Source organism: Paramisgurnus dabryanus, chromosome 2 (assembly GCF_030506205.2).
Source record: "Paramisgurnus dabryanus chromosome 2, PD_genome_1.1, whole genome shotgun sequence".
NCBI classification, from domain to species: Eukaryota; Metazoa; Chordata; class Actinopteri; order Cypriniformes; family Cobitidae; genus Paramisgurnus; species Paramisgurnus dabryanus.
Window position 1 is genome coordinate 16637400 of NC_133338.1, and position 22394 is coordinate 16659793.

Below are 22394 nucleotides of genomic sequence, written 5' to 3' on the forward strand. Positions count from 1 at the left end.
ATTTTTTCTCTATCATAATATATGCAAAAGTTATTTTACTCCAACTGATGGGAGGAATAATACGCTTATGGTGTACAATTTCTGCCAAAAAACATTTGAAGTGCTACCATAACCACATACAGTGGAATAAATGCAATTTCTTTATATCATTTTAAAGAAAACCCTTTGAAGTTACATAAAAAGCTGCTGTTTGTGACAAATATTGTTATTTATGTTGTTTTTCATATGATGAAACACCAAATTTTCTTTTTTATGTTGTAAATACTGTCTTTGATAGTGTATAACTCTGGTTCTGGGTGCTCTAGCAGACTGCAGACAGTTCTGGTTGTTAGCAGCAGCAGACAGTAAACACCCAAAAAAAGAATGAACTCTTTATCATGTCGCATTCAAAAGATATTCTTATTTTACTGAAGGGTGCGGAAATACATTTTTCATAAAAATATTAATTTTTTGTTTTGCACATATAATAAAAAGCTAGGGATTAATTATGCAAACAACCAAAGAAAATGCTGTGAATGGACTCATTGTTTAGAGTAGGACCTAAAATAAAAGATGGTGTATCATTTGTGGCTATATGTGCTATCTGAGGCAGTTCACACTCAAGTTTCACATATGTTTACAAAAGACCATTTTTTACCTTATTATTCATTCGATGATTGTTGGATATGTGTTGATATTAGAACAAAAATAATGCTGTAGCCTTATTCCTGAGAGTGAGAGCTTTCATTTGATATAATACTTGCCCATATTTGTCATTTTTGAAAAATATGAAATATGTGAATATTATATGATATCAAAAAATATTGGGGGGGTGATAGTGTAAATTAAGTGTAAATAACTTTCTTACAGTAAAAGATATGTCAAAGTGATGCATATCTTCAGAAAGTAGAGACTCTAAGCTTTCAAACAGTATCTCATATGTGTTACTGGGGTCCATGACGGAGCATTAAAGATTAAAAGAATCTTTTATATTAAGTCAAAATACGAAATTTTGGACCCGGGACAGGGTCCTCAGCCGCCCTACTTTCATGGTACCTAAAACCCAGGGTTGGCGCAAACTAATCTTAAACTTACCTGGTTATCCACTTAAACCGGCTTCATGGTATAGGCCCCGGGTGACTGTGGAGGCCATTGGAGAACAATGACTCATTGTCATGTTCAAGAAGCCAGTCTGAGATGATTTATCCTGCTGGACGTAGCCATCAGAAGATGGGTACACTATGGTCATAAAGGGATGAACGTGGTCAGCAACAATACTCAGGAAGGTTGTGGTGTTGACACGATACTCAGTTGGTACTAATGATCCCAAAGTGTGCCAATAAAATATCCCCCACATCATTACACCATCACCACCAGCCTGAACCGTTGATACAAGGCAGGATGGATCCATGCTTTCATGTTGTTGATGCCACAGAACTGCCACTCACTGGATATTTTCTCTTTTTCTGACCATTCTCCGTAAACCCTTCAGATGGTTGTGCATGAAAATCCCAGTAGATCAGCAGTTTCTGAAATACTCAGACCAGCCCGTCTGGCACCAACAACCATGCCACTTTCAAAGTCACTTAAAACACCTTTCTTCCCCATTCTGATGCTCAGTTTTGAACTCTCGTCTTGACCATGTCTACATGCCTAAATGAATTGAGTTGCTACCATGTGATTGGCTGATTAGAAATTTGCGTTTAGGAGTAGTTGGACAGGTGTACCTAATAAAGTGGCCGGTGAGTGTAATATACAATATAAAATGGATAAGATGTATATTAGTTAAACTTATTCAAGTGCTTGCGCAGTACACTAAGATTTTTTTACGGGATCAAATTATTTGTTTTTTCAACTTAAATTTTCTCAGTTTAAGTGAAATAATTAAAGTAAAAAAAATTGAATTTTTTTTTAAATAGAGACGCTTTTACGTTTTACAGTTTATAATGGGTAAATAAAATACCATAAAATGTTAAAAAAATCTACAATAAAAATGTGAAGTATCTACAAAATTGCAGTGACACCATTTACATGTAAAGTGATATTAATAGAGTATAAAACCCATAACTGTCACGATTTCGGTTTGATCGATTGCTGTGTTTTGGGTCTTTGTTTTGTGTTTTCTTTTGACAGCTTTCACGTGCGCGTCTTTCACTCGGGTGCTCCTCCCTTCACTCATTGCTCTCACCTGCGTCAAGCACCTGTTGGTAATTATTGCTCCCTCTCGGTTTGCTATTTTACTCCCCTCATGCGAGTTCGTTTTGTTTCATGTTTTCGCCATTCTTGTCCTGCCCAGTTTTGTTTTGTTCCTAGTCTAGTTTCTCTAGTTTTAGTACTTGTGCATTCTGTCGTGTTTTCCCTGTGCTGCCTGGTGTGCTCTTGTCTCTTTTTCTGCTTCAGGATTACTATCTATGGAAACCTGCTGTGTTGGACTGTGATCGACATCTCTTCAGTACTGGCGCTGTCCAGCGCTGTTTGCTGACCGACTCGCTGCTAGTGTCACGGAGTGACTTTGATGGGGCGGAACCAAAAGGAGGTGGAAAGAGGTTCCGCCCGGACCCATTAGTAGAAACACTGTCACTTCCGGGTTTCCCGGGGATCCCCGCAATCACTCAGAACAACGTGCAGCTGCGCCGTTGACGTGGCGAACGGTGATTGGGTGAGTCATGGGTAAAGAGGTAAAGATGCTGGGTAAAGAGTATAAGTGAGAGTTGGGAGGAAGCAGGAAATGTACATTTTGCGTGGAAGAAGATCGCTGGGAGTAGTCACGGGCCGAGTCGTTGTGTGAGGAGATCACAGTGGGAGAGTGTTGCAAACCTGTAAGCAAGAAAACATTGTTAGATAGGACAACGGGGTGAGCATTACAATCAGTTAAGCTGTTTCTGAACATCAGATTATTGCTGCATGTGGATAACGTTTGGGCAGACTGTATTCACTGTGTTGACAACATTGGAAACCTCCTTGAGGAGAGAGAAGCGGTGTTCAGCGATCACGGAACTGTGAGTAATCTCAGATTTGTGTAAACGACAACCATAACATATTAAAGGAGTGTGTGCTATATTATTTTATCGGCCCCACCAAGTGTGAAGCGGGAGGGTGAGCCAGGAATTGCATGTGGTGACCTGGAACGACGGAATTGTCCTGGCCCGGCGCTGTGTGGGCATTGTGTGCGACCTGAATATACTCACGCCTGCTATTTCTGTCTAGATCTTCGCCTGCCCTAGGAGAATGGGAAGAGGACGTGTGGACCGTTCAGTGGATTCACCGATAGCAAGGTGTCGTCGCGACCCCAGCGACTGGAGAGGCCCCGCCCCCGTGTTGCGTTGTATTGCATAGAGTGCGGTGACGTATGACCGCAGCCCTTATATCTCCCTTCTCCCCTGGTACCTAGTAATACTCACTGTGATACGAGCAAACGCTATAACGCCCCTGGCACGATTCGACATCCAGAAACCTTGAAACGCAAGATACTCACTGCGATACGAGCTAAAGCTATAACTCACCTAGCCCGACTCGAAGCCCCGAAACCCTAAAATGTAAGATACTCCCTGTGATGCGAGCTAAAGCTATAATCCCTCTATTGTGACCCCAAGCCCAGAGCGATTGGTTAGATATGACCTAAACCAGGCTAGCGCCTGACCACTGATACCAACATAGTTTTCTAGTCTATTTAGTAAGATTCTGTGATCTATTGTGTCAAAGGCTGCAAGAGTAATATAAGAATTGAGATTTCACCACGATCGGATGTTAATAGGAGGTCATTTGTAACTCTAAGCAACGCTGTCTCTGTGCTATGGTGGGGCCTGAATCCTGATTGGAACTTTTCATATGTACTATTATTTGTCAAGAATGTGCGTAACTGGCTTGCCACTACCTTTTCTAATATTTTCGAAAGAAAAGGGAGATTTGAGATTGGTCTAAAGTTATTAAGTTCTCCTTGGTCAAGCTGTGGTTTTTAAATCAGCGGTTTAATAACTGCTAGTTTGAAAGCTGTTGGAACGTATCCTATTTCTAGCGATGAGTTAAAGATATTTAGAACCGGGGTTGACACTACAGGGAATACTTCTTTAAGTAGTTTTGTGGGAACGGGGTCTAATATACAGGACGATGATTTGGATGATGTGACTAGTTTAGAGAGCTCATCTATTGTAGTAGGTTTAAATGAATCAAGATGTTCGTATGGTAGTCTAGTGTTAAGTGAACTAATGGGTAGAGTGGTGGCTGCTTGGGTAGCTACGATGTTTTCCCTAATAGCCGAAATTTTGTTAGAAAAGAAGTTCATGAAGTCGTTACTATTGTGTTGAAGTTTACTATTGGTTTCTGTTTGTTCTTTGTTTCTAGTCAGTTTCGCAACTGTGCTAAAGAGGAAACGAGGGTTATTATGATTCTCATTTATAAGCTTGCTAAGATATGTAGATCTGGCGGTTTTAATAGCCTGTCTGTAGTGTTTAACACTCTGTTTACATGCTGCGCGCCATACTTCTAACTTTGTGCTTCTATAATTTCTTTCCATTTTTCTAGCTGCCTTTTTAAGGGCTGCGGTGTGATGGTCATACCATGGAGCTGGCGGTTTTTCTTTGAATCTCTTTTTTCGAATGGGAGCAACGGCATCCAATGTGTTAGAACAGACATTGTTTAGGTTTTCTATTTCAATATCTAGATCGTCACAGTTATCTGCTACATGTTTCATTTGGGACAGGTCTGGAAGAGTGCTAATAAAGCTATCTTTAGTGGTGGAAATTATTGTTCTGGCTAGTCGGTAGCATGTTGTGGATTGAGTGATCCTATCTAGAAGTACAGTGTATGACACAAGGTAATGGTCAGAAACTGCATCACCCTGAGGTGATATTTCGACGTCATTAATATTGAGTCCGAGTGACAGAATTAAGTCTAATGTGTGCTTACGAGTATGCGTTGGCCCTGTCACGTTTTGTCTAATATTGAGAGAATTTAGAACATCTATAAACGCACGTCCTAATGCGTCTTTTGGGTTATCCACATAGACATTAAAATCACCAACAATAAGAGCTTTATCTACAGTGACTACAAGCTCAGATAGGAAATCTGCTATTTCATTAAGGAAATCTGCATGGTGGCCCGGTGGTCTATAGATTGTCGCTAAAGCAAAAGAAAGCTGTTTGTGGTTACGATCAGTTATTTCCATATTTAACAACATTACTTCAAATGGTTTAAATTTTAGCTCAGATTTTTGGTTTACTTTAAAAATTGTGTTGTATATTGTAGCTACACCACCCCCTCTCCCCTTTAATCGAGGTTCGTGTTTATAATAATAGTCTTGTGGGGTGGATTCATTTAAACTAATGTAGTCGTCTGCTTTAAGCCAGGTTTCTGTTAAACAGAGTACATCTAAGTTTTGGTCTGTAATTATTTCATTGACAATAGGTTCTTTATTGGTAAGCGATCTAATGTTAAGAAGGCCGAATTTTAACATTCGAGATTCATCTGTTAATGTATTGTTTTCTAATTTTATTTTAATCAGATTTGTACCAGATGTAACAAGCGGTGCCCTGTATTTATTTGTTCGGGGAACAGATACAGTTGAAATGTGCTGATATTTCGGTAAGATTGACTCGAAGTGCTGGGATATAAGTGGTCTTGACATATCACGGCAGCTAACAGACGGACGGTTAAGCCGATCCGTCTGTTTCCTGACCTGGGCCCTGGATAGTCAGACTATATCAGAATTAAGACTATTGATCAGATTTCTAGTGAGTATAGCACTTCCTTCCGATGACGGATGAAGGCCATCTCGGGTTAGGAGGAATGGTCTTCCCCAGAAATGCTTCCAATTGTCTATAAACCCTACATTATGCTGAGGGCACCACTTTGACATCCATCCATTAAGAGACACTAGTCTACTATGTGTTTCATCTCCCCGGTAGGCGGGGAGGGGACCAGAGCATATTACATTGTCTGACATTGTTTTTGCAATTTCACACATCTCCTTAATGGTATCTTTGGTGATTTCCGACTGTCGGAGTCTGGTGTCATTCGTGCCGGCGTGAATAACAATCTTAGAAAACTTCCGCTTAGCATTAGCCAGCACTTTAAGTTTGGATCTAATGTCAGACGTTCTGGCTCCCGGTATACAGTCGACTATGGTGTTTGGTGCCTCAATGTTAGTGTTCCTGAGTATAGAATCTCCAATGACCAGGGCACTTTTAAAAGGTGTTTCAGCTGGTATACTCCTTAGGGGATCGAATCTGTTAGAAATTACCGTAACGTTATGGGTCTTAGAAGGACGCCTTATATGACTATGCCGCCTGACAGTCACCCAGTTTGACCGCCGACTTGACTCTGATGACGGAACCGAGCCATGTGTATTTTGATAAACACTATGCGCGCTCGATACATTATTTGTAATATTTACATTAGCATCTGATGTCGGAACCGAGCCATTAGTCTTTTCGCTCGATAGATTATTTGCGACAGTAACATTAGCGGTTTTTCTATCCTCAACTAGCGTTCGGATGCGCGATTCTAGTTCAGCAACCTTCTCAGTTAACCTTAATACTTCAATACACTTAGTGCATGTAAACCCCTCTATGCTAACAGCAGAAGCTAAACTATACATGTGGCAAGTAGTACATGTTACAATAACAAGCGGAGTCTTACCGCTTTCATGCTGGGCGATGGTGTCTTAGTTTACCCGAACGCGGTCCCTGGAGCTGCATCGCGTGGGGTGTTCGGTTGTGACACGCCTCGGTCGCCTGCGAACGTCTGGGGCCAGGGTGATGTTTGGCTTGCTGAATCTGCGAAGGCCGGGCAGCGGTTCCTCCACAGCTTCCCGATCGCTTTTATGTCGTTCACGGTCCGTGAAGCTGCATCGCGTGGAATGCTCGTTTGTTGCGCGCCTCGATCGCTTGTGGACGTCGGAAGGCAGGGTGAAGTGGGCGCTGTACCTCGCCTTGGATCTGCTAAAACCGGGAAACAACTCCTCCACAGCTTCCCGCTCAGGTGAGGACAGGTCAGAAAAGCATATATCAGATGAATCCGCCATTAGATCGGAAAATGCTAGCTTCAGCCTCCACCGTTTGTGGATGCTAGTGGGCTATATGCTAACACTGGGTGTTTATTAGTAATAAATAGTTTCACGTGGTAGTACTGCTCAATAATCGTCACGGCAAAGTATTCCTATGTAAAACTAATAAGTTATATTATATAAATAGGAATAAGATGGTAAAAAAAGCTTTTAGATGATGAACTCGACGGAGCTACGATGCACGATCTGTTCAGCGTGACGTCACTCGTATTACTTACCAAACACAATGAAACACATAGCCTTACACAATTTTGATGGTAAATTATGTTATGTAAATGTACTTGTAATGTTGTTAAACATTTCGTGAAGCAAATTTAAATTAAAATATTTAAATACTAATATAATTTTATTGTCTTCATGATTCATAAATGTATGGCGTCACATGCTGCTGTGACTGTATAAAGTTGCCGGCTTTCTATTGGCTGATTCTGAGGTTAAGGGTTGCTTAGTCTGCGCGTCCGTAGGGTGTCCCATCTGTCATTTTTACACTTTGAAGTGTGCTCATCAGCGCCTCCTTTGCCCCCTTGATGCGGTCTTCAGTGAAGCCCGCACTGCAGCAGGCTTCGTGCACTTTACCAACCTAGAAGTCCTTGCGAAAGAGCAATCAGACCAATCAGACGACAGAAGGGAGGAGTTCACACTGACGGGCAACTTCTCTGCCTATTTCCAGTGTGACGCTCGAGTGTGCCCCAAAATACGACTCCGGTGCACCCGCGTGGACTCGCAGTCGAGGGAGGAACTGAAGACGGAGCCGTCAGTCGGACACCTGCTGCTTGCTGTAGTGACGTGTGCGCAGTATTTCCTTGTTTTTATTCGCGAATGAAGTGTATTAGATGGTGAATTTGATAAAAACAAACCTCTTAATAAAAAGTTGCAACCAGAAACATTTTATTTCGAATATTTTAATTCCTGCTTATACTGTATACCCAAAAATAACGGGAAACAAGCCTATATTATTAAAATACCAATAGAGTTTGGTATTTTCATTTTTATTTTATTACACGACACAATATTACAAATCTATGCATATTAACATGTTTGTTCCTGTTTTAAAACATGAATATATAATGTTTATAGGTGGAACTAAAGGTTGTATTAAACTTGAAACGCACGTGATCGTTGTCCTCAGTGAGGTGACCAATCACGAAAAGCTGTGTCGTCATCACAATTCTGTGCAGCCGCTGAGATGCTGCACCGGCTGAGCTAGCGGGCTACTTTTGAAACTCTCACGCAGTATTCATGACAACACAGTCATGTGCCTGCAGCGCCAGCTGAAGTCGGACAAAATTACTAACCGGCATACACTGCTTTAGTTCAGCCACCGATCGGTCTGCGCAGCGCCGCATGAAGTCGAACACGCCTAATGTAGTCATCAGTTTGCAGCACTTTAATCAGCACTTAAGAATGAGTCTTACACTTTACTGAAAGTTACTTTCAGCTTCTTTATAAATGTCTCCTACCCTCAGACTGGTCCTACTTCTTATTAATAATTTATTGACACTTAAGTCATGGCTTAAGACAATTCTTAAGAGCATTTCTGAGATGTTTTATACATACAGGCCCTGGGGTCCGTTCTTCGTATGTGGATTACTCTGTTAGCTGGATTTGATTGTTGACGATTTGGCTTGATCTTGGATTATTTGATTCTTCGAAGCTCTTATTAGAGTTGCATGTATTCTCTATTATACGAGCACAATCTGCATAAGATGCATGATTAATATAAAGACCTTTACAAATTCAAAACGTAATAAAAAAGAGAGATTGAATCTTTTAGCCATGTTGTTTAAAAAGTATATAAAAATATAATTTTTCAGTAATTGTGCAACTTCTTTTATAGCAGGTGTTTTGATTATTATTCTTAAACTAATGACAAGACAAACATGATATACCCACATTTATTTTAAGTTGATTTTAATTTTCCTTTATAAAACAGTAATCACTCATTTTTAACCAGCAGTACTAGAAGAAACTAAAGTACAATTGCAGTGCCACTTTTTTTGCTTAACTGGCAGATTAAATGCCATAAATATCATTACAACCTCCAAATGTTTACAGTGTTTCTTAAAATGAGGATGTGGTTGTTATATTGGATGAAAGGCAGGCAAAAGCAGTGGATCCACACGCAGTATTATGTTAATAAATAAACACAAAACAAGGCGGGCAAAACGGAAACAAGACAATCAAAAACCATGAAACAAAGACACCAAACCATAACATTATTATCGACTGACAAAGGACAAAAGAAACAGGGCCATATATACTCAAGGGGAAACAAGATAACAAGGAAAACTGGGAACACCTGGGGAAACAATTAACATGGGAACCAATTAAAAAAACCGAACTACAAACTGACTACAGTACAAGACAGAACAGTAAGTGGGAACTCAAATGCAAACTAAAAGTCCAAAGACAGAACAGAACCATGACAGTGATATTAAAATGACTCTTTTTGGAACTAATAAAAAATTACCTAATTTTATTTGAGTTTGTGGACTCAAACCGGTGAAATCGTTAAACACGCATACAACTTAAGTTAAAGGGATAGTTCAATTTAAAATGAAAATTCTGTCATCATTTTCTCATCCTCATGTTTTTCTAAACCTGTATGAATTTCTTTTTTCTGATGAACACAAAAGATATTTTGAGAAATTATGGTAAACACACAGCATATAGTACCCATTGACTTCCAAAGTAGGAAAGAAATATTTTGGAAGTATTATAAAAATATGATAAATGAAGAAAATATGGAGAGTTTCGTTGCAAAACGAGATAAATCAATTTTTTAACATTTTTGTCAAAACATGTTTATTATTATGTTATCATGTCATTATTTTGTTTTATGGTGCTATTTAGCTGTATTTTTTAAGTTATGAAGGTTTAAATCAAAACAAACCAACTGCAGTTGAATTGATGTTAATTGGAATGCACAACCAAAAAAATTAGATTTCTGACAAATAAAAAAACGGAGTTATCTCGTTTTGCAAAGAAACTCTTAATATTTTGATAAATGATGAAAAGCACACAGGTGACAGTACCCATAAAATTCCATGTTTTTATTCTCCAGAAACGCATACACTCTTCATAACTAGCATTTCTCTAGTACATTCCCATTAGAGTATGAGTTTTTTGTAGAATATCACTCTTTTGTTATGTGTCGGTTTTAGTATGGTTACAAAAAGCTATTTATCAACCAACAAATAATGTGTTAAAAAACATACACGCTTAATAAGGACTTGATGTGAAATGGTGGGTTTTTTTTTTAACTTTCTCAATGCATTCAGCCTTGGTTTTATTATTTGTGAAGCAATGCAAAAGTGGTGTGCACTGTTGCAATGGCAGAATTTCTCCATAAGCTTATTAATAATTAAATTAAGACTTTGGGCTTGCTGTTAAACAGCACATGCACCCTAGGGCAACCATCGGGGAAATACCTACGAGCGTATTTGAAGTGTTGCATAAGCGGTTGTAGTGTCACTGGTGGAATTTCTCTATAAGCTTTTTAATAATTATATTCAGATTTTGAACTTGTGGACCAAAATTTAAGAAAACTTGGACAAAAAAAGTTGTTCTAGGTCCAACATTGTATGTAATATACTGACTTTTTTATCTGTGTATTGATGTTGTTCTAGTCTCATGATTTTTTTTGTTGTTTTTTTGTTTTCAATACATAGAATCACACAATTGAAAGAACATGGCCTGAGGTAAACAACAGGGTGAATTATCCACTGAAAGGGGCACTGATGGAGTTAGTGAACCAGGAGGAAGTGGATATGGAAGATGACCTGACACGTTATTGTGTATCTACACTTTCTTGTCAGGTTGCTAAAATTGGCCTTGACCGTGTAGTGCAGTCCTGGGCTGGGTTTCCCGATAACGATTGAACTTAGCACTTAAGAGCGCTTTCTACGAGCTACTTAACGAACATTCGTTGTTCATTTTTGTGCGTTTCCCAAAGATGCACGTGAAACAATCGCTCGCAGCTGGGTTTTAAGTGATACTTACGAGTCGCTATCCGTTTGTCAAGTGCTGAAATGTCACCAATAGAATGACTCGAATTTGTAGGAGAAGCTTGTTTAGGCTAATGATCTTTAGCCGATGTGCACTAATATTTTTAATAATATTTTTTATTATTGTTCAATGACCTTTTAAATGTTTTAAAATGGTTCATATTAAAGATTCTTTTCCGTATTTAGTTATGACTCGTCCCACTGCAAAATGCCTTCTGCATTTTATCTTATAGTTTAGATTATTATTATTATTTGTAATATGTTATATTTATTATTAGGGATAATTGCATTGTACTGTAAATATTTATTTGGTTTCTTTAATCAGATACCATACCCTTCAAAAAAAATTTTTTACTGTAGCCTGGATGAATTATAGCAGCAATTGGTAGGAACCATTTATCAGTTTGCTAGTACCAACTTTTACCAAAATTGTACCAAATATGTTTTCATTCTTTATTAATTTATGTTTAGTCAATTAAATTTTATTCCTCGTTTGAATTTTAAATATATTTTATTAAAGTAATTTAAACAAATAAACAAAGAAACCCCCCCCAAAATAAATATAGCCTACATTTAAAACATTACATTATCGTTATTGCAGGAGTGCAATTTGCTGGTTGTCCTGCAGGTGACCTTGTAACCCTGCTGTCTTACGATGCACTTATGAATGAAAGATTACTCCAGAGCACTCGTAGATCTACGATGATTTTCAAGTGCTACTTAAGCTACGATGCTTTTGGGAAACCCGGCCCTGGAATGCTCACCGGATTCCAGGTATGTGCAGATATCAACGCGCACACGACTTACTGAATCGTTGATTTTTGTTTACAATGTTCCAAAAAATAACATGTTAAAGAGAAAAATATTTTGTCAATTTTAAGGAGAACTTTCAGTTTTTAGAATGTATATTGTGCAAATTTGCTAAAAATAGTTATTTTTTAATTATTAATAATTATGCAAAAGTTTAATGGAAACAACACTTAAGAAGAGCTATAAATGGAGCTTGCTTGCCCTTTTATGATTTTTCAGAGCCAGAGGCAAACCAATTAATTTGAACAAAGGAATATTCTAAATGCTTGACATAAGCGTTCTGCGTGTGGTCGCTGGTGTGCCCGTGTTGACTCCACTTATTTTAGACAGGAAGGGTATATATCATTTTGTGTCATCTTTTTCGCACTAACATGGTGACTAACCAACGCTAGCTCATGGCAATTCGTACATATTTTATGAGGTGGTTAATTCATATTAACTTTTACAACCATCTTAATTTATTTTTTTAACGATTTTCCTTGACCCCTGTGACGTTAGTTAGGGGTGGGGTTTCGTTATAGTTTTTTTTATGATAATCGTTTTTGCACTTAACTTCATACTAATTCATACAAATTAGCCAACTCGTAAAATATGTACGAATTCTCATGAGATCAGGATGAACTAACTTGTGCCAGGGCTGCGTTTTCCAAAAACATTGTAACTTAGTACCACATTAAAACTATTGTACGAATCATCTTAGACTTACAGGCCGCTCTACTCCTAGATCTACAAGTGCTCTGGAGTAATCGAAAATCCATAAGTCACAGAGTTACAAGTGAAATTGCACCTAGGTCCCATTCTTCCTTTGTTTTTGAAGTTTTGATTGTGTTTTTGTTGCACAATAAGATGTGTGTTTTTCTTACACATAAAACATGAACACAAGTTACTTATCACTGTCCTAAAAATGGGCTGATGTCTTGTTCTATGAAGTCCCTCCTTCAGAAATACATAATGAGTTCTGATTGTGTCACATGTTTAGTGTGTTGTGATTCGACAGTTGCTTAGCTCAGCCAGAGCCGTTTGAGCTTAGCTGGTGACTGACGTATTCCTGTGGCGGAGGTTAGTCAAACACTCTTGCTTTGACTTCATTCAACCTGGAAGTAGAGGGCTGTAGTCAAAACCTGCCGTTCGCTGTAGGCTTTGAAAGGGGACTTATGTTAAAAAAATATATCCCCTGGTAGTGAACTTTGAGCTTTATCATTTTACAGGTATTATTTATGCTCTAATAGCAACATTTTACAGTAACTTAAGTTTGAAAAGTGGGATCAGGAAAAACTTTACCTTTTAATATAAAAATGAAGGAAGATACATTTTTAATTACATCTACCACGTCCAAGGTTTTTAATCCGTAATAAATGTTCATATGTGTCTAACTTTAGTACATTTAGAGTGCATAACTTGAGACTAAAGATTTGCCGATATATATATCAAGCTTTTTCTTCATTCATTCTCGGATTGTGAGGTTAATAAAGATCAAAGGTTGTGCTGGTAAAGTAAGTCTACAATAAACATTTTGTACATAGAAAGGCATAAGATATTAATATAAACAAACAATTATAATAAAAACGAATAAGATAAACTGCAAAAAGCATTGCACAATGGGATAAGTCCTAACTAAATTTGTGCCATGTGAAATATGACTATTTAAGTATACTAAAAGCGTTGCCTTCAATGCCTTGTGAATCACTCGATTGCCTCTGTAAAGTCTACAGGTCTTCACATTAACAGAACTTCAGTCAGAAATGGCTCCGATTTGTTAGTTTCCATATCTCTTGAAAGTATTTTTCTCTTAATAAATTACTGAAATATTAATTTAATTTTTTAGGAAAGGGGGTGCCTAATGTTTTGGCTCATGGCGGATGCCAAAAGAAAATATCCCTGGATCTTTTGCCAAATGCTGTGGAGGCTGCAGATTGGTATGACCATGAAGTGGGGTCGTCCTTGACACGGGTTTCAACTTTCGGAAGGAATCCATTTCAATCGCCAGAGGACCAGGAAGCTGTGGAAAGGCAGTTTTCAATGCAGTGTCCAGATATTTGTAGTCTGTTTGAAAGTGCTGTCAATTTTCAACATGCAACATACCAAAGTGTACTGAAAATCTTAATTGATATGGTTAGAAGGCATGCCTAGAATTGTTTAACCTTTACCAAGTGCCTCTGTGAATATACATCTACTATTAAAACTTACTGCAACGGTAATAAACAGAGAATTAATTTATGCTCTATGAATTGTGAAATGTATGTACCTGAGGTTGGATATCCCTGTGTGAGTCCGGGTTAAATCCACACCACAGTTTATCGGTAAACCGATACAGTAAACGAGACAAGAATAACAAAAATACATAAAGTAACTGGTCGCAAAAACAATTCTGTGATTTAATTCACACAAGTCAAGTTACAGCCTGTAGAGGTGCATAGCCTACTTTATTGTTGTCATAAACATAATTATATTACCAAACATCTAAGCAGAAAACAAGTATATTGCATAATTTGAAGAAACATGAAATTCAGAAACCATGCAGCTTCCAGCTATATGGGCCAATGCAGTGGCTGCATCAAAAGTTGCATTTCAAGACCAAATGCATTCCAAAGAGTCCTGCTGCACGAAGCCCATGCGTGCATATCCAAGCATTTCGACCGAACTGTACCTGCGTATTTGAGCTTCCACACAAAATGCCACTGTATACCGTAGTATTTATTACTACTACTACTACTACCACTACTATTGTAAAATTTATATAGTGTTTTTGAACCTTAGTTCTAATACAGTTTATCACTTTACTATAGATGAAAAAATATTTGGCATTTTATAATAGTTATAATTACTATAACATACTGATACTGCCCGTATTTTTTATTTGAGAACTGTTTTTAGAGTCTTCGTAACAGCAAACGCTTTAATGATTTACCAAATATCCTAGTTTATCCCAATTAGTACTAAAATGCCTAGGGCTGTAAAGTTGCATTTGTAGCCTACTATGTCTTCGCCAGTCGTCACGTTCTGTAAAGGCTGGAAGGAGTGAGGCTCACTCAGTGGTATGTCGCGCAACATACAGTACGTCCTTTTAGTATGTTTTGTTGCCATGTTGTCTGGAGGTCACTGTGGGATTTTTATGTTGTTTTATTAATCAGTATGTTATGTTATAATTCATATGTGCCATTATGCTTTCTGTGCTGAGATATGTGAGTAAATGTCTGTGTGTAAAGTTGAGAGGCTGTGGTTTCGGTTGCGGGGGAGAAACCAGCAAACGCTGATAACAAAGCCCTGAAGAGAAAACACGCAGAACAGATGGTTTCAATAACCAAGTTGTTTGCTTTATAACTATGTTATATTTAGAGAAAGTGAAAATTAGTATGTTTAACTAATGAATGCATTTAACCAATTCATGAACAATGGAGTACTGTTGTGTTGTTGAATAATGCTGTTTTACATATTTACTGCCTACATTTCATGCTGATTGCTAAAAGTGTTAAAGTTACAAAGATGTCCAAATAAGGACTGTGGAAATTGATTTTGTTCCATTTTATATTTCTTTAATTAATCATTTTATTCTATAAACATTGTGTGTTTCATATATGCACGGAGCTATTATGTAAAAATGAGGTGTTTATGTTTGAGAGTGGAAAGTTACCAGCTTTTGTGTGTGTGCTGCAAGGAGGATTAGCGAGGAATTTACGTCTGGAAATTGATCAAGATAAGAGAGAGGCCTAAGGGGGAAAAGTATTTAATGATGTTATTAACCAATGCTTTAATATTCACAGGATAAAATATGCCATGTATTTCTTACTTAATCAGTATTAATCATTGAATAATTGATGTAATAAATATAAGATGTTGTCTTTGATAAATGTGTATTAACCAATGAAATGAAGGTTGCATACAGAATAACCTAATGGGGGCAGGGCAGCTCAACCTTGAAGAACAGAATCTCCTGTGTGTGTGTGTGTGTGTGTGTGTGTGTGTGTGTGTGTGTGTGTGTGTGTGTGTGTGTGTGTGTGTGTGTGTGTTTTCTTTCCTAACAGATGGTTTTTAATAATGATTAAAGTGTTTCCTTAGAAGTAGTATTGCAGTAAAAGATTTAATATGTGTTTATCTATCTAAAGAAGTTAATGTGTGCCCTATTCATATAACCAATTTTACAAATAATGAAATGATGTCACGATATTGAAATATGTTTTACATAATAATCACTTTCATCTTACAGCTTATGTTTTTTATAAATGAATGTTTTATTAATGATTTGTTTTTAAGAAAGCATTATAACATGCTATGTGAATTGGAGGAGTACTAGAGAGGAACTGCAGGGCTCCCAGGGATGAGAGGAGAACAGTTTGTTTTTCTTTGTCTATGTGTGTCCATCTTTGCCTACAGGCTGAAATTGGGTGTGGTAAGGGAGTCAGATTCACGAGGAAGAGCAGCCTTTGTGGGTGGAGATTTTCTGAAGAAAGATCAACGTCACATATTTTATAAATATGCATGTTACTTCCTGAGCTGGTTGTTCGCTACTTGAGAGGACCCAGCGCTGTTAAACTTTTTCATATCTGATCAATAAATATTTGAACTTAGAGATTTGTATCTTGTGCCTTTCCTCTAAATTATGAACATGCAATGGACGCCTTAAAGTCCAAAAATTGGTGACCGCCGACGTTTTGTGGAGGGAAAGGAGAGAGTGAGAGGAAGGAGGGTTTCACATTGAAGAAACCAGAGTAAGGGAGGGCTCCATTTCAACACAAAAGACCGGTCTTCTAAAATAAAGGTAAGCAGAAACCTGTTATATCAAATTCTGCTATTGGACATATACCAAATTACTTGTGTTGATAAGGAGATCCGAACTGAATTACAAATTTACATTTTTGTAAATTGATCAGAGTGAAAAACTTTTATTTTTATAGATATTAAGAGATTTATTAAAATTGGGTTTGAGGCCCTTAATGTACTAGACATTATAAAGTAATAAGTTTGGGTTAGAGGCCCTTAATGTACTAGACATTATAGTAATAAGTTTGGGTTTGAGGCCCTCGGGTTAAAGTCCCGTAAAGGTAAATTGTGGTTGGATTAAGAGATTTATTAAAATTGGGTTTGAGGCCCTTAATGTACTAGACATTATAAAGTAATAAGTTTGGGTTAGAGGCCCTTAATGTACTAGACATTAAAGTAATAAGTTTGGGTTTGAGGCCCTCGGGTTAAAGTCCCGTAAAGGTAAATTGTGGTTGGAGTCCATTAATGTATTAGACATTATAAAGTACCAAGTGGGTTAAAGTCCCTCGGATGCAAATTCCGTAAATTCTAATTTTAATCCGGATATTATTTAATCGCTTTCAACTTTCGCTAAAAAGACGGGTCAGTAGTCGCGCGGGTGAAACCCCTGAAAACTACTGGTGTATATATTCTTTTGCTAGATTAGAGTGACGTTTTGTGGTTTTTTGAAATTCTGCATGCTTGTAAATTATGTGAAAATGGCTAAATTTCAGAAAGAATGTGATGAGTATGAGTGTCCACCAGTGTATGTGTAATCGCAAAAGATTGTGAGGCTTAGGATGGTCCGAACAGATCCAAATGCTTTTGTATATATAGAAAAGACAAAAAGAGGTTGCATTAGCGTGGAACACGTTGAGAGAAGAAAACTGTTGGGAGGCAGAGGAGAAAAAGAGAGTTCCTCTCACGCCTATTATTTTTGCCATGGAACATAGACTGGTAAACAAAATTAAGACTGTAAAAGCAGAAGGAAAAAGTGGTTTGGTAAAGGACCAAATGTGAAAAGCTTAGAGAAAGAGTTGAGAATTCAGACGAGATTAGCTCTGGTTGCTGCTGTCATGCAGGCTATTAAATCAAATAGAAAAAGGGGAAGTTGGCAGTGGTGCAGCTGCAAAGCAAAAGGAAGTTAAACAAGGAAACAGTCAGCCAGACTCAAGTGTGACACCTACGGCTCCTCCTCCAGTTCCACCCCCAGTGAAATCGATCTACCCCTCCTTGCACACACCTCCTCCTTATGAGAAAGCCAAAGCCCCAATGCAACAGCCTGTTTTTCAAATCAATAGCGGTGAATTAAATGTAGATGTAGATTTTATTTGTATGAAAATGTAGTGTGTCTGTGATATAATGAGTCTGTTAAAACCATAAATGGGATTAAGCAAAACCTAGCAGAAAGACAGAAGCGAAGCTTTGAAAGAAAAAACAACAAATTAGAGAAAAAGAGTAGAAACCAAGTTATTAAAGGTGGATATAAAGATAAAAAATAAAAAAGGACAGAAAAATTATTAAAAGGTGAATGACATAGATAAAATACAAAGATAAATTATAACAAAATGAAGAGGAGTCTTCATCTGATGATGGAAGGTGGTCACAAAATAAATTTTATTTTAAATTGAAAGGCAATATTTTGCAATGGGTTAAGTAAACCTTGAAAGGCTGAAAGCTATCAACCTTTGACATTCAAGAAAGTGACTAAAAAGCTGGCAAGAAACAGACAATGAAAACTGTGTGTGACATCAAAGTGTTGGAGTTGCAAAGAGAGGAGTAACTCATAAACTGGACTGTGGACAAATCCTATATGGATGGGACTATATGAAGCAGTGAAGGGGGCACTGCACAATGTTCAGAAAAAGACTGAGTGGAGTCCAGAAAGACTCACAAAGACATTAATGTTCTTGGAGGCAAGAGAAACTGGACAATATTTCACTGGACACTGAACTTTTTCATCTTCATACGAGCCTTTGAGTGAAAAAGGGGAAAGAGTAAACAGCCGTTCAATGATCAGTAAAGACCTTGTTACTGTAGGGACACAGACATTCTTTATGAGAAAATCAGCTAGACACATTTAAAGGCTGATCAAGAACTTTGTTGTTAGGTGTGACTACCTGTTCTGAAATCAAATCAGACTCCTATTAATCAAACAGGAAGAGGACAAACAGGAAGTGGTAACACATCAGTGGTAACACTCACACAACACCAACAACAAAGTCAACAAACACTCTGTAAAATTGTGCATAAAAAAGGTAAAAAAATTTCCAGCCCAGTAACAGAACCCCTAGCACACTGTGTGAGCACAGATTGTGCCTACGGAGCAGGTATAGCCGTACAGTTCAAAGCGAAGTACGGTACACAAAAGGTTGTAAGACAGAACAAACACACAGGTGAATGTGCAGTTACCCATGAGGACGACGGCAGATTGATTTTTCATTTAATAACAAAACAAAATTGTACTGATTTACCAACATATGAGAATTTTACCTACAGCCTCAGATGTATGAGAGAGTGGTGTGAGAAAGAAAACATAACAAGTGTATCCACTCCCCGGCTGGGGTGTGGCCTGGATAAATTGGATTTCCACAAAGTGCTGGAAATCCTGACAGAAGGGTTTAGAGACCTGAATATCACAATTGCCATATATTCATTATAACCTGGGTAACTACATACCATATTGACCTTTGAATTTCTTAAGTTTCTTATACAATTCTACAGTATTAATTTCATATTTCATTTTTCTTCTCCTTTTTGAATTTACGATTGTTATTTGAGTATTAGCCAATAGGCATAAGTGTATTTTTTCCACAGAGATGAAGCTATATGGAAATTGGAAGGTTATGTGGTCCCTAGGAGTTATAACTGCAATTATAATCACCATAATATTTGGCATAAACAATGGAGATCGCTGTGTAACAGACTGATAGTGTCTGCAATAGAGAAAAAAGAGAATAGTCCACCCCCATATAGCATGCCCCTATTAGGCCTACAGAACCTGGATGAGGAGGAGGAAGAAAATGTGTGACCTCTTTCAGAGGTCAAGAAAGGGAATTGTGGGATTTTTATGTTGTTTTATTAATCAGTATGTTATGTTATAATTCATATGTGCCATTATGCTTTCTGTGCTGAGATATGTGAGTAAATGTCTGTGTGTAAAGTTGAGAGGCTGTGGTTTCGGTTGCGGGGGAGAAACCAGCAAACGCTGATAACAAAGCCCTGAAGAGAAAACACGCAGAACAGATGGTTTCAATAACCAAGTTGTTTGCTTTATAACTATGTTATATTTAGAGAAAGTGAAAATTAGTATGTTTAACTAATGAATGCATTTAACCAATTCATGAACAATGGAGTACTGTTGTGTTGTTGAATAATTATGTTTTACATATTTACTGCCTACATTTCATGCTGATTGCTAAAAGTGTTAAAGTTACAAAGATGTCCAAATAAGGACTGTGGAAATTGATTTTGTTCCATTTTATATTTCTTTAATTAATCATTTTATTCTATAAACATTGTGTGTTTCATATATGCACTGAGCTATTATGTAAAAATGAGGTGTTTATGTTTGAGAGTGGAAAGTTACCAGCTTTTGTGTGTGTGCTGCAAGGAGGATTAGCGAGGAATTTACGTCTGGAAATTGATCAAGATAAGAGAGAGGCCTGAGGGGGAAAAGTATTTAATGATGTTATTAACCAATGCTTTAATATTCACAGGATAAAATATGCCATGTATTTCTTACTTAATCAGTATTAATCATTGAATAATTGATGTAATAAATATAAGATGTTGTCTTTGATAAATGTGTATTAACCAATGAAATGAAGGTTGCATACAGAATAACCTAATGGGGGCAGGGCAGCTCAACCTTGAAGAACAGAATCTCCTGTGTGTGTGTGTGTGTGTGTGTGTGTGTGTGTGTGTGCGTGCGTGTGTGTGTGTGTGTGTGTGTGTGTGTGTGTGTGTGTTTTCTTTCCTAACAGATGGTTTTTAATAATGATTAAAGTGTTTCCTTAGAAGTAGTATTGCAGTAAAAGATTTAATATGTGTTTATCTATCTAAAGAAGTTAATGTGTGCCCTATTCATATAACCAATTTTACAAATAATGAAATGATGTCACGATATTGAAATATGTTTTACATAATAATCACTTTCATCTTACAGCTTATGTTTTTTATAAATGAATGTTTTATTAATGATTTGTTTTTAAGAAAGCATTATAACATGCTATGTGAATTGGAGGAGTACTAGAGAGGAACTGCAGGGCTCCCAGGGATGAGAGGAGAACAGTTTGTTTTTCTTTGTCTATGTGTGTCCATCTTTGCCTACAGGCTGAAATTGGGTGTGGTAAGGGAGTCAGATTCACGAGGAAGAGCAGCCTTTGTGGGTGGAGATTTTCTGAAGAAAGATCGACGTCACATATTTTATAAATATGCATGTTACTTCCTGAGCTGGTTGTTCGCTACTTGAGAGGACCCAGCGCTGTTAAACTTTTTCATATCTGATCAATAAATATTTGAACTTAGAGATTTGTATCTTGTGCCTTTCCTCTAAATTATGAACATGCAATGGACGCCTTAAAGTCCAACATCACATATCGTCGCTGCCCGATGAAACTCGCGTATGTCCAAAACGTTACTTTTCAGAAAGTGAAAAAAACACCGTATATCAAAAGCAGATGAATGTAGCGTTGTCATACTTGGTATGGCATATTTACATGTAACCATATTCTTGCCAGTATAATGATATAATCCACATTTGACCAAAATTGAGTTTAAATGGACATGCATGTCAGGAAATGGCAATGCAAGAACCCAGGCGCAGACAGATGTATACAAAAACACTGAAGACTTTAATTAACAAGAAAAACAACAAAACAAAAACCCACGAGGGGGTAAAACATTACAAACACTAGATAACAAACACTGACTTAAACTTGAACAATACTAAAAACAGATTTCACTAAATGACAATAAACTAGACAGGATATATTTCAAGACACAATACTCACAGAAAAAGAGACAAACGCACAAGCACAGAACAAAGAGCACAGGGACATTAAATAGGGAGAACTAATGAGGGACACAGCTGAAATCAATGACAAGTAAGGGAGAGGGTAAAAAGTGACAAGACAAGAGAAACACGTGGCTGGGTACAAACACTTGATGCCACGTGTTCTCACACAAAACATGATACTGTCAGAACCCTGCCACAAAGACTTTAATACAAGACATGATTCTGACAGGATCCTGACAGTACCCCCCCTTAAGGAGCGACTACCAGACGCTCCTCAGGGGAACACTTAACACGGGACATAACAGACTGACACACAGACAAAACCCAAGAAAACATTACAAATAATAACAACGGTAAACAAGCAATAATGACAAATGGATTGGGGTGGGATAATAAAAATAACAAACAAGGGAGGGGGGGGTGGGGGAACAAGAAAGTTCACAAGGGGAGGTCCAGATGGGGTGGGACTGGGCGGGGAAGAAGTCTTAGGTTTTCTGGGTGAAGCAGAGAGAGTCCGGGTAGGTCTTGTGGAGGACTTGTGAAAGGCATGACAGGAAGGGGCAGATTCAGGCTGGGGTTGCGCTGGGTGCGCACACGGCTGGGGTTGCGCCGGCTGCGCAGAATCAGGCTGCGGTTACGGTGGCTGCGCAGATTCCGGCTGCGGACGCGCTGGCTGCGCAGAATCAGGATGCGGACGCGCTGGCTGCGCAGATTCAGGATGCGGACGCGCTGGCTGCGCAGATTCAGGATGCGGACGCGCTGGCTGCGCAGATTCAGG

The 22394-nt window shown here is 38.0% G+C and overlaps 1 protein-coding gene across 1 annotated transcript in view; it reads left to right on the forward strand.

Annotated features, from left to right (window-relative positions):
• The window catches only part of LOC135736253 (uncharacterized), a 48635-nt gene extending 34646 nt beyond the window's left edge, over positions 1-13989 (forward strand). The window contains exons 3-5 of the mRNA XM_065254987.2: positions 10714-10894; positions 11800-11823; positions 13685-13989. Of these exons, the coding sequence (XP_065111059.2) occupies positions 10714-10894; positions 11800-11823; positions 13685-13989 (510 nt within the window). The remainder of the gene's footprint in view (positions 1-10713; positions 10895-11799; positions 11824-13684) is intronic.
• The last annotated feature ends 8405 nt before the right edge of the window (positions 13990-22394 follow it).